The sequence below is a fragment of the Zootoca vivipara genome, chromosome Z1 (genome assembly GCF_965207765.1).
Source record: "Zootoca vivipara chromosome Z1, rZooViv2.hap1.1, whole genome shotgun sequence".
In the NCBI taxonomy this organism is placed as follows: domain Eukaryota; kingdom Metazoa; phylum Chordata; class Lepidosauria; order Squamata; family Lacertidae; genus Zootoca; species Zootoca vivipara.
The window spans coordinates 7,403,714-7,421,873 of NC_142583.1; the positions used below are offsets into that span (position 1 = coordinate 7,403,714).

Below are 18,160 nucleotides of genomic sequence, written 5' to 3' on the forward strand. Positions count from 1 at the left end.
TAATATAATTAAGTCGGGGGTGGGGAAGGTGGAAATAATGTTATTCTGAAAGTGGAAAATCTTTCCAAACTCTTTCATCTTGATCGCTATGGAATATCAACGTGCTGAAGTTTGAGGTTGGTTGGGCTGTGGCCCAGCCAAAGGTCAACCCTTAAGGGCCCTTGATTTCAATGTGAAAGATGTCAGGAACTGCTTCAATGCTTCCACTGAAATCAAGAGGACTTGGAAAGTGCTCACCTTTGGCCGGGTCCTACCTATTGTCCTTCCAATGGGCAGTACCCACGTGAAATTCTGAAGATGGAAAAAATAATGGGTGAATATGAAATAAGCAGCTTATTTGAGTTTTTAACACCTGTGGGGATTCCTCCCTCTCACTTCCCCATATAACTCTTAAAAAATTAGGATTGCTGGGTTGTTTGCAAGTAGGGCATTCAAAGTAATGTAAAGTTGTTATGGAAAGGAAGGGAAAACATATCCAAAGTAATACCTTTCCTCACAGCCTTTATAGCATGCACTATGAGTATTTTCTGGATAAAATCTCACCATTAATTCCTTGATCATGTCTTCTTTTTCATGTAATTTATCCCGCAGGCAGCCTATAAGATGTAGGTCTTCTAGCCTAGGTTCCCTCTTTCGCTCCCTCTCTTCTAATTCTTTAAGTCTGTGTCAATTACAGGGTGAAAAGCACTTGAGGAAGATCGCAGAACGCAAACAGAAAGTCATATATTTATCAAAAATCACCATACATTAACACCTTCACTAGTCCGACACACATTGCACACTTATGCACGTAGAGCCACATACTCATTTTCCAAGGAGACAATCTTCTCATGAAGGAGGCCTTGTGAACTGCTGAAATCAGACATCATGCTTTGAATCTCCTGGTGGTGTTCTTGTTTCAAGGCGTCCATTTCCCTTTTATGTTTGATTTTAAGGTCCTCTTCCAATAACCTTAAATGGTGACATCAAAACGTATAATTAAAAAATAAATATCGAGGACACAATTGTTAAACATGCTGTAGTGGCTTGAAAATGAAATATGAAACATTCCATAGATCAAGTGAGATTTCTTGAAGTATGACTGACATTTCATTTCACAGCTAAACTATGCAATGAAATGCTCAGGCAGTAGCACATTGTGTGTGTGGGGGGGGGAAGGCTCTTCATTTGGAGAAGGGGAACTGAGCATTAGCTCAGCAATGCTTCTCTACTGCTGCAGTCACACTGGCTGTGGGTTTCCCCAGCCACTCTGGGCGGCTTCCAACAGGAGATTAAAAATACATTAAAACATCAGTCATTAAAAACTTCCCTAAATAGGGCTGCTTTCAGATGTCTTCTAACCGTCAGATAGTTGTTTATTTCTTTGACATCTGATGGAGGGCGTTCCATAATATTCTCTCCCTCACCCAGGACAAGTCTCTGCACCGGGGCTTGTCAATCTCCCTGGTGTGGGAGAAGTGAATTTTCTAATTGGACAATGTCAGGGGGTCTCCTTACAGAGAGCCCCCACCCATCATTTTCACCAGCTCATCACCCAGCGTCAGCACCAGTAGCGAGTCAGAGGAGAGGAATGAGGAAGTAAGCGGAGTGGAGAGAGGGCTGTCGTATGCTACAGAGCCCTTGCACCGCTCTAAGGGAGAGCTAGGGGAGGAGGAGCTGAGACAGCCATCGGACACAGGGCGTCTGTTTCCCCCGACACCTGAATTGAGGCGTGCTACCACCAGTAGGGCAAGGGGGCGGCGTTTTGGGGTCCCCAGGCTTTTATGCTGGGCGAAGACCAGGAAGAATGGGTTGGGCCCTAAGGTGAAAGCAGCAAAATATCAGTGGTAAACCTTCTCTGCTGGCTCTCCTTGTCTTGAAGCTGTGCAGATGTTTGTTTCTGTAGTTCCACATCTACAGTCAGCAGCTCCATTGTGTCCTTAAGGAGGACATTCTCCTTTTTGAGCCCAGAATTTTCATGCCGACATTTTTCCAGTTCCTCTTTAAGAGACTTCATCTGATTCTGGCAATTTTCTTCCTAAGAAAAATAGCAAAAACTGACGCTTGCACATTATGGATGTGGGCGATAACATTCCATTTAGAAAATGCAGAAAAGGATGAAGATCTGTTTTGGGGGTCTTTTGCTGAGTCACAGAAAATAGCTGCACATGCCTATTCAACATGCAAGCTGTATGAAATGCTCCCATGCCAGAGCTTGCTTCTCTAAATCAGAGGTGTCCTCTACATTATGTTGTTGGTCAACATCTGCTATCATCCCTGACCACTGGTCATAATGATGGGAGTTGTAGCTGACAAACATACAGTGGGCACCACGATGGCTACCCCTGCTTTAAATTATCGGGTATATTCAATGATTCCATGGCAGGGCAGAAAAGGGTGTGGCAATGGACACAGGAGTCCGATTCCTGAGAATTTGAGCTTTCATTTAGCAAAAAGGCAGACGGTTAGCCCTTATGGATGTGATGGTCAGGCCTGAAAATGTGGCTGCAGGCAATGGCTGGCAAAACCCATGCAGTTTCTAGGGCTTAGCGTTCTCTATGGCTTGTTGACTCTCTCACACGGAGCACCAAGGGGGGAAATCTAGGGGAGCACATAAGGGGCAAAGTATACTTCTTGGGGGTGATATGTGTGCCACATGTTAAGAAATATGACAGTATATGTTAATGACAGGAGCCCAGCAATGGGGGTGAAAGAGAAGGCAAGCATTTTGGGGGAGATTTGCCCCCTGCTCTCCATGGTGCTGGCTATGCCCAAATACCCAACAAAAGCGCTATGTAAAATAGCAAAAGAGATCCCACAAATTTGTTTCAGTTGCATAATGTATACAGGCTATAATATGTCTGAATTACCAAGGTTTTATGGATGGTTTTTTATGATTTTATTGTCTAACCTATGCCAATAAAGGCTGAATGAATGAATCAATGAGTATATAGGCTAGAGAATTCTGCTCTCGATGCAGAATTTGGGTGACTGGTGTAAAATTTAACACAAGCCCATGTGGATAGAATTCCAAAGTACTGTCAATAGTGGCAAGTTTATTATAATATATAGTAAATATAAAGTACACTGATGGGCTTTTGAACTGAGAACTCTGTTCCCAAAAAAACAGTAGAAGCCATATAAAATCTTAAACAAGATTCGTTGCAACTGATCAAGATTAGTTTGTTTGTGGCATCTGGTCAATAGTAGAGAAATAAGAAGCTTGCCTGCTGCCTCTTCGCAGTCATCATAGCCTTTAGTTCCTCTTGGAGTTCGTCCTTTTCTTTATTTTTTATCTGTTGCTCAGACAGCTCTCTTCTCAGAGATTCTAGAAACAAACGCAAACATGTGAAGGAATGCAGGGAAGTTCTTCTGAAACAGGGAGAAGCTTTTACGTACCAGTATCCTAGTAAGTAGTGGGATGCGGGTGGCGCTGTGGTCTAAACCACAGAGCCTAGGGCCTGCTGATCGGAAGGTCGCCGGTTCGAATCCCCGTGACGGGGTGAGCTCCCATTGCTCGGTCCCTGCTCCTGCCAACCTAGCAGTTCAAAAGCACGTCAAAGTGCAAGTAGATGAATAGGTAATGCTCCGGCAGGAAGGTAAAAGGCGTTTCCGTGCGCTGCTCTGGTTGGCCAGAAGCGGCTTAGTCATGCTGGCCACATGACCCAGAAGCTGTTTGTGGTCAAAAGCCGGCTCCCTCGGCCAGTAAAGCGAGATGAGTGCCGCAACTCAAAGTCGTCCGTGACTGGACCTAATGGTCAGGGGTACCTTTGGTAGTAAGTACTAAATGGACATCAAAGAAGCAGAGAACGATGTGATGTACACATGTGCATGTGTACATAGAACCATAGAATTGGAGGGTTGGAAGGAATCCCGAGGGTCATCTAGTCCAACCCCTTGCAATGCAGGAACACGTGGCTCAGTTTAGTGAACCCAGATGGATATGTGCATCCAAACACACCTCTGTATCGATGCTGGTTGAGTGAAGCTTGTTTCTGCACATAGATCTCTCTTTCTGCATCAGGACAATTATATTAGGGCTGCACTTATTATTATTGTTGTTGTTGTTGTTTTTATTATTATTATTATTATTACTAATTCTACTAAACAAAAGCTGCCCTTTGGAGGATAAGCCTTTTCTTCAAAGTCAATGGGCTTCCCTGAGGTCAGGGGAATACTTGTTTGCTGTCTAACTGTCATCCCTCCCTCTCTTGCCAACAGGGAGATAATCTGCCTGCCGTACATCACACTGCAGACCCGCTCCTGAAAGTGGTGGTTGCCACTTGCAAAAGGAGGCAATGTGTTTGCATTCTTGTTCTCGTGGCCCCGAAAGGCGGCTGAAATGGAGAAGAGGGCTTTTCTGCATGGACAGAAGATTTTGTAAAAGGGGGGGGGAAGGACCCCACCCCAAATTTCGACTCATAACATTGACAATTTATTTACTTGCATAGTTGTAGCTATTATTCACATACAACTGGCATTTAAAACAACAGCAGCAGCTTCATCAGAGAATCATTCTGGGGCCTATTCTCACAACCACTTGAACACATTGTGTGAAAAACCTGCCCATGGTGCTACTTGATCCGTAGTAAGCAGCCACTTCCAACAATTTCCGCATTGAAACTTTGGCAACTATTATGTGTTAAGAAGAAGTGGGGAAATGGATGCTTCCTAGCATGGTAGAGAGCCAAACCTTCCACGTGGCAATAGGTGGAAGTGGCAGCTTTCCATGGATCAGGTACCATCATGGGCAGGTTTCATTAGTTAAGTCCATTAATTTCAGTGGGTCTACTCTGAGTAAAACTTAGTTGAATACAACCCAAGGGAAACAATTGAGTGAATAATTGCCAAGTGCCCTAGTCATTACTAAAGGGACACGTGTTTAATGTTCTACCTATCAGCAGTGACTGTGGCTTCTGTATCCTCTCAAGTTTGCTCTCCAACTCTTCTCTTGCCTTCTCTTCCAATGCCTGCATTTCTAGGCTGTGCGACTGCTGTTGGATATTGAAGCCGTCATTATATTTCTGCTTCCAGGACTCCTCTGCTTCCTGCAAACAAGGAAAAATTCAAGCCTGAAACTCCTGTTTGTAAGTGGAAGTGTTGACTGATTTTTAGCGAGGGAATGTTTAAATTTGAACTCTGTTGGCTCAATCCTTTTGGTTCTCAAGTTTACCCAAATAACCCAAGTCTGTTCTAGTTTACTCTTCTGTAACATAGAAAAAAATTCCTTCAGTAGCACCTTAAAGACCAACTAAGTTTTTATTTTGGTATGAGCTTTCGTGTGCATGCACACTTCTTCAGATACACTAGAAACAGAAGTGCCAGACCCTTATATGACCCTTATTCTGACACTTCTGTTTCTAGTGTATCTGAAGAAGTGTGCATGCACACGAAAGCTCATACCAAAATAAAAACTTAGTTGGTCTTTAAGGTGCTACTGAAGGAATTTTTTTCTATTTTGCTTCGACTCAGACCAACACGGCTGTCTTCTGTAACAGTTGTGGATTTCTGTTTTCAGATTAATAGTCTTATAGCCCTCGATTTGGAGGGAGTCAGATGGATTTGATTTGATGCCATTGATTAAATCTCGAGTTGCTGAGAGGAGATTTGCTCCGCAGACCTCTCAGCCTTTTAATCGTGGTTAAGATCAGACCCAACCATTAGCCTTTTCTTGCACTGGTTAGTTAGGAGGAAATTGGTCTGGAGAAACCAGGAAAGATCAATAAAGCTGCAATCCTCCATCCATTTACTTGAGAGCAAGCCCCAGTGATTTCCACAGCATTCTGAGTAGACACGTAAAGGAATACACAGTAAACCATCCAAATCTCTCAGAGCTAAATTCTTTTATGTATGTTGCTCGCTTTCATGCCCATCTCTATCCAAGAACACAACTGCCATGCCCAGAAGCTGGGTGAACATTTATCTGCTGTGACTTTGATCCTCAATGGTTAAGGCTCAGAATTAACGTAAATAAATCAGCACTGCCCGTACAAATCTAACCTCCAGCTCTTGATTTTTGCTTTTCTCCAGGAGATTTATGGCTCTTTGGTGAGACACCTCCAGCTGCATTTTAATATCTTGGCTTTGCTTAATGGTGTCCTGAAGATCTTGCAGAAGCTTTTCTCTCTCCTTACTGGACAGTAGCTCCTGTTCTTCAAGGGCTTCCCTGAAAGCATTTGCTTGCTGCTCTAAAGCTTGCTTCAGCTGTGCAACCTTCAAATATTAGAATCCAACAGGACATAGTCATTAACCACAGCAGTTACCTAACATCACAAGCCCTTTCAAGAATAACTTATTCAAAGGAAAATATCCTTTATTATTCTTTGAAAATGTATTCTCAGGTAAGCTAGACTTACTTGCTTCTACCAATCTTACATCAGATTTTAAACCACCAGCAGCAAGATCAGAAATCCCTGCTTGGCTTGCAAAAACTGGAGCATGCTTCGAGCATGATTCCAACAAGTAACTATTTCAGATGTAATTTTAATGGCAACAAAGTACAGTGGACACTCGGGTTGCAAACGTTGATCCTTGCGGGAAGCACATTCGCAACCCACAGTGTTCGCAACCCATGTCTGCGCATGCGCAGGCTGCAATTCGGCCTTTCTGTGCATACGCAAAGAGCAATTTAGTGCTTCTGCACATGTGTGCACGCCGAAATCCAGAAGTAACCCGTTCCGGTACTTCTGGGTTTGGCGCTGAGCGCAATCTGAAAAGACGCAACCAGAAGCAGCTGTAACCCGAGGTATGACTGTACATTGAGCTTTCTCAGGATTGTGCTCAAGGTCTTCAAGAAACCCTGTGGGAGATTCTTGTTACTCTAAGTCAGGGGGGAGGGGCAACCTTCTGATTTTATCCAGACTCATCCATTCATTCTAAAGTAGGCTGGCAGGCACAAGACTGTAAGCCGAGAGAGGTCTGTAAATTCTTGAAGCGGCACGTTCTGGCCTGGCTTTTCCATTTGAGCAAAGTGTGCTCCCAGACTGCTGGGTCTACCAGACCACGCTGTGTGTTGCTTCTCTCCTTGGAAGTCCCCTTAGCAGGGCTGACCCACCCATGAGGTGGGATGAAGCAGCTGCCTCAGGCAGCAGTAACCCAAACAGTGGCTCCCCCATGGGTGCCCTGCCAACTCGGTTGCCTCCACCGGTAGAAAGAAGTGGCAGCAGCCCTGGCTTCTGGCAAGATCTTGCCGGAACCTCGCGAGATCTCACTGAAACCCATCGCTGTCATCATTTCGTGAGTGCCACCATGCAGCCCAGGTAAGGGAGACTTAGGTAGTGGCAGGGCAGGAGCAGCATGTTCCCAATTTGCCTCAGGCAGCAAAGCGGGATGCGCCACTTCGCCCATCAGAATCCTCTGTCATTGCAGATCTCTCATTTCCTGGTGGGCAGGGCAGGTACCAGGTAAGATGGAATGTGCCTTCCATGCTGCTTCTTTTCCTAGGCTCTGCTACTCCTTGAGCAACTTTGTTTGGCACAAACAAACGAGTGATGATGATTAATGTTTTTAGCCAGAGGAGACGGAACCATCCCTTCCAAATAAGCCAGCACTCACAAAGTTTTCCATGGACAGCTTGGTTCCATAGGCTGAGGAACCCATGGCAAGAGGCCTGTTGTACATGGGCCTGTGTTTAATACCAGTGTGTTATTTTACAGATAAAATTGGATTGTTGCTTACATGACTTTAATTCAACATAACCTATAGCTGACTTCAAGCCAGTGAAAACTAGCTGCTTGGAATAAATTACTGTTGGTCACTGGGATTGCATAGCCTGTTGCCCCAACTGATGTCTGGGTCAAAAAGCAGTTTTAAGAAATAATGGTGGGGTTTTTTTTTTTACTGTCATTCCTATGCTCCCAATGAAGTATTCTGATGAAAGTCAGCTAAGCTTTATTTATAGCATCTAAATTCTCAGTTCTTATGCCTATCTGTGTTTTCAAACTCCCTGACCTCCAATAAAACACATCCCCTTTTCCATCTGTGTTCAACTCTCCACATAGCAATGAAGCCAAGTTAACCTGAAAGTTTCTCTCCATGAGCAAAAGAGATCTTCTGCTTGGAGCATCCTCTCGTAGCCAAAATGGAGAGGTGCCTGCCATGTTCTTATGCTCCATGGATCCTGCCTATTCTACAAGGAGCTTGGGACAATGTATTCGATCTCATTCCAATTTTTGTCCTTGCAAAAGCTCTGGAGGTAAGTTCTCAGCTGAAAGCTTAGGAGTCGTCATTTGCAGCTGACCTCAGATCTGACAAGGATCCTTTCTTTAACTTGTAGAGGCAGACTTCTATGTGTGACACAATTATAGCGCGGCTGAAGGCACAGGGCTTTCGATCCCATGGCTGAGGTTTACAGTGGTACCTCTACTTACGAATGACTCGACTCACGAATGTTTCTACCTACGAATGGAGCTCCGTCCACCATCTTGGATTTGGTTTAGATAGGATTTTTTCTACTTATGAATTTTTAGATAGGGTTGCTTCGACTTACGGATTTTCTCTCCCAATGCATTCCTATGGGATTCGACTTACACATTTTTTCGACTTATGAATGTGCGTTCGGAACGCATTAAATTCGTAAGTAGAGGTACCACTGTACTGTCATTTCTATATGCACTGGGCTGAGTTTGACATATGTAGCTGGCCTGCTGCTCAAAGGAATGCATTTGTCATGAAATATCAATACAGAATTCGCCACTGTACTTGAGCTTGCAATTCTGTCTTTTGGTAGTACCATTCCTCTTGCAAAGCTTGCATTTCTTTGGCTTTCTCCTTCTGGAAACCGGCAAGGGAATGCCTGACTTCTGTTTTTGGTGCACCTCCAGAGTCCAACCTTGAAGAAAGAGCGTTTGTTGCATTATGAAAAGAATATCAGTACCTTCCGACACAATAATTACCAGACTTGAAGGTTACAGCCTTTAGGGTGGATTAGGACTGCCCCCCCCCCAAATACCTTGGCTTCTCTTCATTTTTGGCACCAGGAGCTGCTGGCTGTTCCCTGCCTTTTGCTCTCTCTTTATGCTGTTTGGAGATGTCTTTCTGTTTCACAGATGCGTCCTGGGACTAAACAATGAATGCCAAGATAAAGCTTCCGTTATGATGTTATACTTCATACTAAGCCTTCTCTCCCAAGTTTTTCAAATGCAGTGTAATAAATCGTTCCCTCCCTCATCAATACACACCCTCCCCCCATTACCATTTTCCCTCTCAGAATGTATGTAGGGAGGGGGAATATTCTCAGAGTACTAGGTTGACGTTTCAAAGGCATTGTGGCCACCTAGAAATGGAAGTGCCACATTTCCCCAGCCTGCTGACTGTTGATTAGGTAGGGCAATCCCTTTCCTCCCATTTGCCTCAACTTTGTGACATGTGGAAGCTTTTTGCCACACCCCTTGGATGGGTTTTAGGGGTGGTGGGGAAGAAATCAACGCAGCCCTTGAGCATAAATACCTCAGGGTTCTGTCGTATGAGTCTCCACGGCTCAATTCTCTTGATCTTTCTTTGATCTGTGTTCTCCTCTCCCTGACACCCCACAGACCAGAATAAAAATGACTGCAACGAACTGACTTGTCAGATACACACACACACACACGGGTTGACAGTCAAATGTGGTTTCCTTATATAATAATAATAATTTATTATTTATACCCCGCCCATCTGGCTGAGTCTTCCCAGCCACTCTGGGTGGCTCCCAATTGAATATTAAAACAATACAGCATTAAATATTAAAAGCTTCCCTAAACAGGGCTGCCTTCAGATGTCTTTTAAAATTAGGATAGCTGCTTATTTCCTTGACATCTGATGGAAGGGTGTTCCACAGGGCGGGTGCTGCTACCGAGAAGGCCCCCTGTCTGGTTCCCTGTAATCTCACTTCTCGCAATGAGGGAACCGCCAGAAGGCCCTCTGCGCTGGATCTCAGTGTCCGGGCTGAACAGTGGGGGTGGAGACTAGAGAAAAAGCAGGAACTAGAAACAGAAATTTTCTCCGACTGGCCAGAACGTGGGAAGTCATTTGGAATGTATAATTGGCTATATTATTTGTATTATGATGTGGCATGATTTGGCATTGCATTCATTGGAGTATTATTAATGAAAAAATTAATAAAAAATATTTATATAAGAAGAAGAAAAGAATGAGGAATGAGGATGTGGGAGAGACGGGGTGGAGAGTCACTCAGGACAACGCCATTATCTAAGAGGCTGGGTTCTATAGCCTCTCCCTATAATATTGAAATAAAAAAGGACCGTAAGAAACTTTTCCTTGTCTTTATACTTCTCTGGGCAACTAGCCGTGAGCCACTGACAGCACTCTGACAGTCTATATTGGTATGCTATTACCATAAAACTTTTATTCACTTGTTCATAAATATTATAATTGCAACAGCAGTGAGATTGTTGCCAGACATCCATAGCAAGCATATTACTATTGGTCTCGGCTAAATTTCCCAGACTAAGCAAGGTTATTCAAGCCACTGTGATTTATTTATTTGAAAACCTATAACCTGCTGTTTCATAAAATACAATCAGGTGGCTTACAGCAATAAAACCAGTCAATATCCATAAAATAGAATTTAATACACCAATAAAACATGCTCATTTGGACATCTCCAGTAGTCTGAGGGTACTCCTGGATCTATCACTGTTGACTGAGGTTCAGGTGGACTCTGTGGCTCAAAGTGCCTCCCACCAACTTTCAGTTGCTAAAACAGCAATGGCTATTATTAGGCTGTGAGAGCTTGGCTACTGCAGTCCTGAAATTGGTAATTTCAAAACTGGATTCTTGGGCTTAATCTGGCAGCTGCAGCTGGTGCCGAATGCAGCGACCCAGGATCTTGACCAGGGACCCACCGACACCCAAGAACACCTCAGCTGTGGGAGCTGCATTGGTTGCCAATAAGCTACCATGGACAGTTCAAGTCTCTGGGTTCAGCATTTAAAGCCCTAATCAACTTGGGATCAACTAAGGAACTGCCTGACTCTATACCTGAAGCCCCATCGTTCAGCCCGGACACTGAGGTCCAGCGTCGAGGGCCTTCTGGCGGTTCCCTCCCTGTGAGAAGCGAGGTTACAGGGAAGCAGACAGAGGGCCTTCTCAGTAGTGGCGCCCACCCTGTGGAACGCCCACCCATCAGATGTCAAGGAAATAAACAACCACCTGACTTTTAGAAGGCATCTGAAGGCAGCCCTGTTTAGGGAAACTTTTAATGTTTAATAGATTATTGTATTTTAATGTTCTGTTGGAAGCCGCCCAGAGTGGCTGAGGAAACCCAGCCAGATGGGCGGGGTATCAATAATACAGTGGAACCTCGGTTTACGAACACCTCAGTTTACGAATTTTCAGGTTACGAACGTCGCGGACCCATCTGGAATGGATTAATTCACTTTCCATTACTTTCAATGGGAAAGTTGGCTTCAGTTTATGAACGCTTCAGTTTATGAGCAGACATCCGGAACCAATTACACCCATGCTTCGGGTTAAGTACGCTTCAGGTTGAGTACTCCGCGGACCCGTCTGGAACGGATTAATCCACTTTCCATTACTTTCAGTGGGAAAGTTCGCTTCAGTTTATGAACGCTTCAGTTTAAGTACTCTGTGGACCGTCTGGAACGGATTAATTCACTTTCCATTACTTTCAATGGGAAAGTTGGCTTCAGTTTATGAACGCTTCAGTTTATGAGCAGACATCCGGAACCAATTACACCCATGCTTCGGGTTAAGTACGCTTCAGGTTGAGTACTCCGTGGACCCGTCTGGAACGGATTAATCCACTTTCCATTACTTTCAGTGGGAAAGTTCGCTTCAGTTTATGAACGCTTCAGTTTATGAACAGACTTCCGGAACCAATTGTGTTCATAAACCAAGGTACCACTGTAAATTATTATTATTATTATTATTATTATTATTATTATTATTATTATTATTAATCCCTGCCCAGCATTTTTTTTCTTCCCCTGTTTGGAGCCACTGTGCAAAAGACGATATAGAAATAAGCTGCATGTATAAATAAAGCAATGAAACAAATAAAGGAAAGGAAAGATGGTATTTCCTTTTCACCGGCAGTCCCAGTTCTGATCAGGCAAGAGAAAAACAAACAAATCCAGAGAGGCAGGGGTGCTTATTTCCTTTCAAAATTAGCCTAGTTAGCTGCTGATAGTTGTTACCCTCCTGTGTGTGTGTAGGTGTGAAGCACATAAATGTTAATGCGCCCCCGCGGGCCTCTCCTCCTCCTGAGCTCTAATAATGAAGTCAGCGGAAGTTGCACAGAATAACTTTAAAGGAAAATGTTAGGGATTAACAGTTCACATTTCCCTCATTTAAAGGGGGAAATCCTTTCATCTCAGATCCTGCAAATAAAACATTTATGGAGACAACTGAGCATCTGAACTCCAGTTGTGCTTTTGTAGGTTAAGAAGGTACCAGGGGAGGAATCAATGAGTGAAAATACTCTGAATGCCAACAGAAAGATCAAATTAGCCGGGTACAAATTAATTGAGCAAGTCTAGCTAAGCCTGGAGGCAGGCAGTGTTAGAGAAATAGTTGCCTGTGGTGGGTTTACTCATTTCACTTTTGTCTCTGCTAAACTGACTTCACAGGTTTTTAAATGGTTTCAAAAACTTGCAAAGCCTGCTTGACTAGAGGTAATAGAGGGCCTACACAAACATTTGTGTCTGTGTCTGTCTGTGTGAGAGCTGGGCAGGAAATATCTGTCTGGTGGACCACTGTCTACCTGTGCCTAATAATAATAATAATAATAATAATAATAATAATCCTATATAATAAAGTCCTTGTGTCTCTGCGTCCAGATTCCCTGTGTCCCTGTGTCCGCGCTAATGCGCATGTGCCCCACGGACACAGGGACTGGACGAAGAAGCGGGACGTACACACGCACACACTCTCTCCGCCCCTCAACCCTCTGCCTCCTGTTCCCCTGCGGCGGCGGACCAAGATGGCGGCATCGGGCTCCGGGGCCGCCGCGGCGGGAGCCCGGTCCGGCTCCGCCACGGGCCGCAGCCCCGGAGCCCAATGCCACCATCTTGGTCCGCTGCCGCCTCCTCCTGATAACCCTACCTGGCCTGTGGGAGGAGCGGCGGGGCCGCGGCCTTACCTCCCTCTCTGCGCTCGGCCGCGGGACACGACGGGAGAGCGCTTTGTTTAATTGTGTTCTCGGCGCGCCCCACGGCCGAGCGCAGAAAGGGAGGGAAGGCCGCGGCCCCGTCGCACCTCTAGCGCCCGTTTTCTTAACGGGCTGAATGAGACTAGTAATAATAATAATACCTTTATTGTCAATGTACAACCTGTGTACAATGAAATTAACTGAGCCCCCCCAAAACACTTAATTTCATTGCACTGTGTGCTTGTCGCACAACACACCAAACCCCAAAGTCAGTTGCACTATATTATTCTCCGTTCAGCAGCTTAAGAGCCCACGGATAGAAAGAGTTTTTTAGCCTGTTGGTACAACTGATTATACTTCTGTATCTCCTTCCCGAATGCTCCAACTACCGCACAATTGCGCTTATTTCACATGCCAGCAAGGTTATGCTTAAAATTCTACAAGGCGGGCTTAAACAGTATGTGGACTGAGAACTCCCAGAAGTGCAAGCTGGATTTTGAAGGGGCAGAGGAACCAGAGACCAAATTGCAAACACACGCTGGATTATTCCTCTGCCTTGCAATAGTTAAAGTGAATTATCCTGAAATGTTGCTATGCCTGGGAGCTACTTTAAGCATGGTTTGCCAAAGAAAAGTGGCATTACAACTTAGCTGGAACTGTAAACTCTTATTTCACCTTTTCACCCCCCTGCAGCGAGTTTCCCCTTCACTTATTAGAATAATGGACCTTCTTTTGGAAAGTTGCATTGTATTAAGCAAGTATCTGGCAAATTATCAGCAAGAGTGACTGGGTATTAAAAAAATGACCTGAATTATAACAACTTTAGCTGTAACATTTATGTCTATTCCACATAGGCTAAATTTGGGGGTTGGGCCAAAATGTGCCTTACACAGGCAAGGAAGTTATTTTTAGTTTACAGTTGTGCCTAAGTGATAACTGCATTGCTGAGAGCATGCTGCTTCATGCTGGAGGAAGAAACTAAGCCTGTTCCATTTCACTGCTCTCAGCTGGGAGTCACACTCTCAGCAAAATGCACACTTTCCTATATGCTCTGTAGTGGCCATTCCAGTTGTGACATTTGAAAGAATGGCGAATTCTTCATTGCTTATGCTGTTCTCTCTCATAACTTGAATCGTACCCTGCTTTTGGGTTGCGGTGCCAAAAAGCTATGGCTTCCCATAGAAATGACACGAATTTGTGCAAACTGTGCTTTTCCAAAGGCAAATATTTCAATCTAATGGCTCTAACAGGATGCGATGAAAGGCAACAATCCCACCAGCCACCTCTGTAGGCACTGCTAGGTCTCCCAGAGACAACTTCTTTCTCCTCAGGGAGCTTCCACACAGCAGTTTACTGTTGATTCATGGCTGCTCACACACACAAGATTTGCCCAGTGTCAGCATGTCATTGTCCTTATCAAAATGCCATTCCATATTATTTCCTCACTTCTTCAATGGCTACGGTTTCTGCAGAAATCCAGAAGGTAAAAACAATGATGGAAATTGCACATTTGGATTAACAGGGAGGGGGAAGAGAATATGAGATGGCATCAGCTAGAATAGATGCTGCACAAAACTTTCATGGACGAGAAGTACCAAGTCCACAGTAAATGCCATGTGGAAGAACCTAAGGTTGCCAGGATACAACCTGAAGATAAACTCTACCACTAAATCATGTTATCAGTTTAAAACTACAACCTGGAGCCATAGGTGCAGAGCCTTATTTAGCAGTTTGTTATTGATAAAGCAACTAGTCTCCAAGTTCCAACCTGGCAATGAAATGGTGCTGATAAGTACAATCCAACCAGACTGAAGAATCTACCTATCTTCCTTTGCTTTCTGAATACCAAAGCAGTGTTATTTCACACACACAGCAAGAGAAGTCATTAATTACAGCTTCTCCCTCCTTTGCAAAAGGAAACAGAAGCTGACATTTAATTACCCCAAGAGGGTACTCAGGTGACAATTAATCCCCTTGTTGGAATCAACAGGAATGCGGAAAAAAACAGGCTGAACTTGCAAACCATAAACTTGTAACTGAAGTTGCCATAGACCTTATAGAATTAATGTGTGAGTGATGATTATGCAAGAATCTTTGCCATAGTAAGAGCACTGCAGGATAATGTATTGCCAAATTCGTACTGTGTGGAACCTCTATTTTGATTCTTATTAATTACAGAAAGCAATACTGTGGAAATGCTAACAGCCTCTAGTATGGAAGCAATTTACAATATGGAGTCAGAAAAAGCTGGCTTGGCCCTTTAATGACCACCACCACCAACAACAACAATATTTTTTTATGTATACCCCACCCTTCCCAGTTCAGAAACCCAGGCTCAGGGCGGCTAACAACAAATTTAAAACACTTAATTGTAATACAACATAACAACAATGTCCACCCCTTACCTCCTGTTGCCGCTCTTGGGTTTTTCTGGCATGAGATTTAAGAAATTCTGCATATTTGGGGATGTCTCGGTTTTGCCTGATGAAATTCTCTAGCCTTAAAACCTAAATTAGCAAGATTAAAAAAGGCACATAACATGGGGGACATCACTGATGCAACATCTGCTTATCTGATATAATCCTAAACCTGCAAGAGGATGCTTTTTATAGTGGAATCCTAACCATCTCTACTCAGAAGTAAGGCCTACTGATTTTGATGGGGCTTACTGCCAGCTAAATAGGACTGCAGCCTGAAATAGTGAACATACACATTAGGTGTGAAGCCAAAATTTGGGCTGGTAAAAGCATATCCTCCTGTCCCCTTGTTGCCCAGTCAATAAACCATGGGATAAAGGTAAAGGTAAAGGGACCCCTGACCACTAGGTCCAGACATGACCGACTCTGGGGCATAGCTGCCAAGTTTTCCCTTTTCTCGCGAGGAAGCCTATTCAGCATAAGGGAAAATCCCTTTAAAAAAGGGATAACTTGGCAGCTATGCTCTGGGGTTGCGTGCTCATCTCGCATTATTGGCCGAGGGAGCCGGGGTACAGCTTCTGGGTCATGTGGCCAGCATGACAAAGCCACTTCTGCCGAACCAGAGCAGCACACGGAAACGCCGTTTACCTTCCCACTGTAGCAGTACTTATTTATCTACTTGCATTTTGATGTGCTTTCGAACTGCTAGGTTGGCAGGAGCTGGGACCAAGCAACGGGAGCTCACCCCATCACAGGGATTCGAACCGCCGACCTTCTGATCAGCAATCAGTGGTTTAACCCACAGCGCCACCTGGGTCCCCTTATCTCTCCTCCCCTTATCTCCCCTCCCCTACTCATCTTCTCCCTGATGCATGCTCTGTTAGTGTCAAGGCTTGGCTGCCACAAGCAGAAAACAATATGAAATTTGACTTTTGCATGGAATTCACTTATGATTGGGCTGAGAATTGGTGACAAATGCAATTCATTTTCCAGGATTGTTCTCCAACCTTCATGGGAGATAAACGGTCACAGTTTTGTACCTCTGATCATTTTAACAGCAAGAAATAAAACTTCCCAGCCATAAAGTTTTAAAATATACTGGGCAGATGATGCCTTGGAGATAGCAAACCACTTTTCTCTGGATCATATACTGCACAGAGTTGCTAGTACTATTACAGGAACCAACTCATTCTACAAATGAGGCCCCTATTTAAATGACAATCAGCATAGTCCATATTTTCAGGCTATAGTCTTGTGATGTCCTTCCTGAAGAATAAGTTGAAGCTTGTGAATCCCATCAGGAGTTTTTCAGGTAGGAAGAAAAACTAAAACGGCTTCCATGATCACAGATGGATTTATGCTTTACACACCTCCAGAGAACAGTCTTCTAGCTTTCCATTTATTGCTTCTTTTTCCTTTTGTAGCTGTCTTATATCATTCTCATATTTCTTTTTTAATTCCTCTATCTGTATCTGAACCTCCTAAAATTGAAAAAAATCAAGCAATTGTCATATTTTAACACTATACAGCAAAACAATGAGTAGAGGCACAGGGAGAAATATTAAACATGTAAAACACACACTCAAAACAGATACACTGAACCCAAAGGAAGGAATAGCATTTCTCAAATCTGGCATGTGGGAGAACATGAAAAGTATCTGAAATATCCCCATCTTTGCAAGAACACTCAGTCTCCTCAAAGGTGTATGAGCATTAAGGGACTTTGGTGGGGTGGCTACATTTTAAGATTTTTGTGTGTGGCTGCCACCTACCACTCCAAGAATGCCCCTGGGAATGATGCTGTACCATGACTTCCCAATGCTAAGAAATAATCTTGAATAAATTACGGTAAATAAAGTCAGCTGCTGCTGCAGTAAAAACTGACAGGTTTGGGAGAAGGCTAGGCCAGGTGCAGCTTAGGAGCAGCTGCATTCTTTGGGAACAAATTTCTCAACCTCCCAATTTCACATTCCCAATTTCACATTCTACAGTGTTGCATATAATAAGATTGCAATCCCTCTTATTAGGGAATAAACCCCACTGAACTTGCTGGGACTTACATCTGAGTAAACATGCATAAGATTTAGATTTGTCTAGACAAGCCATAAAAAAAGAAGAAGATGAGAAATGCACCAGATTACATAGCTGTCAAGTTTTCCCTTTTCTCGCGAGGAAGCCTATTCAGCATAAGGGAATTTCCCTTTTAAAAAAGGGAGAACTTGACAGCTATGCACCTGAACCTTTTTCTCTGAATCATTGATTCCGCCCCCTCCCCAGTAAAACCATTCATACATACAGTAGATGAGTATAATCAGCCTTGCCAAGTTGCAACTTCAAATAGAAGCCTGTACTTTTAACAGGTCAGATTGGTATGTTCTGCAGAAATGCCCATGACACAGGCCACCTTCTGGTTTGGAAGTCAATTCCTTTATTCTTCGATCTGTGAGAGTTCTTCACATTTTCCCAAAGTGACACAAAAAAACTGCACTTCTCACTTGTCCAGTATACCTGAAGGAGCGTCTCTACCCCCATCGTTCATCCTGGACACTGAGGTCCAGCTCCGAGGGCCTTCTGGTGGTTCCTTCCCTGAGAGAAGTGAAGTTACAGGGCCTTCTCGGTAGTGGCGCTCGCCCTGTGGAACACCCTCCCACCA

At 44.0% G+C, this 18,160-nt stretch overlaps 1 protein-coding gene and 1 long non-coding RNA gene across 18 annotated transcripts in view; one reads left to right on the forward strand and one right to left on the reverse strand.

The window, feature by feature from the left end:
* LOC148687275 (uncharacterized) overlaps positions 1-18,160 on the forward strand; it is a 337,005-nt gene that overhangs the window by 226,059 nt on the left and 92,786 nt on the right. The window lies entirely within an intron of this gene.
* Positions 1-18,160, reverse strand: part of FAM184B (family with sequence similarity 184 member B) — a 64,172-nt gene that overhangs the window by 6,809 nt on the left and 39,203 nt on the right. For 14 of the 17 annotated variants that reach the window (XM_060278975.2, XM_088658246.1, XM_035111845.3 and 11 more), the window contains 10 exons: positions 16,878-16,988; positions 15,496-15,597; positions 8,930-9,039; positions 8,680-8,809; positions 5,980-6,192; positions 4,874-5,027; positions 3,207-3,307; positions 1,833-2,017; positions 805-951; positions 544-661 (listed from right to left, as the gene is read on the reverse strand). In XM_060278975.2, the coding sequence (XP_060134958.2) occupies positions 544-661; positions 805-951; positions 1,833-2,017; positions 3,207-3,307; positions 4,874-5,027; positions 5,980-6,192; positions 8,680-8,809; positions 8,930-9,039; positions 15,496-15,597; positions 16,878-16,988 (1,371 nt within the window). Of the gene's footprint in view, positions 1-20; positions 292-543; positions 662-804; positions 952-1,832; positions 2,018-3,206; positions 3,308-4,873; positions 5,028-5,979; positions 6,193-8,679; positions 8,810-8,929; positions 9,040-15,495; positions 15,598-16,877; positions 16,989-18,160 lie in introns of those variants that run through there. The other 3 variants (XM_088658256.1, XM_088658234.1, XM_088658239.1) reach the window with 2 other exon arrangements.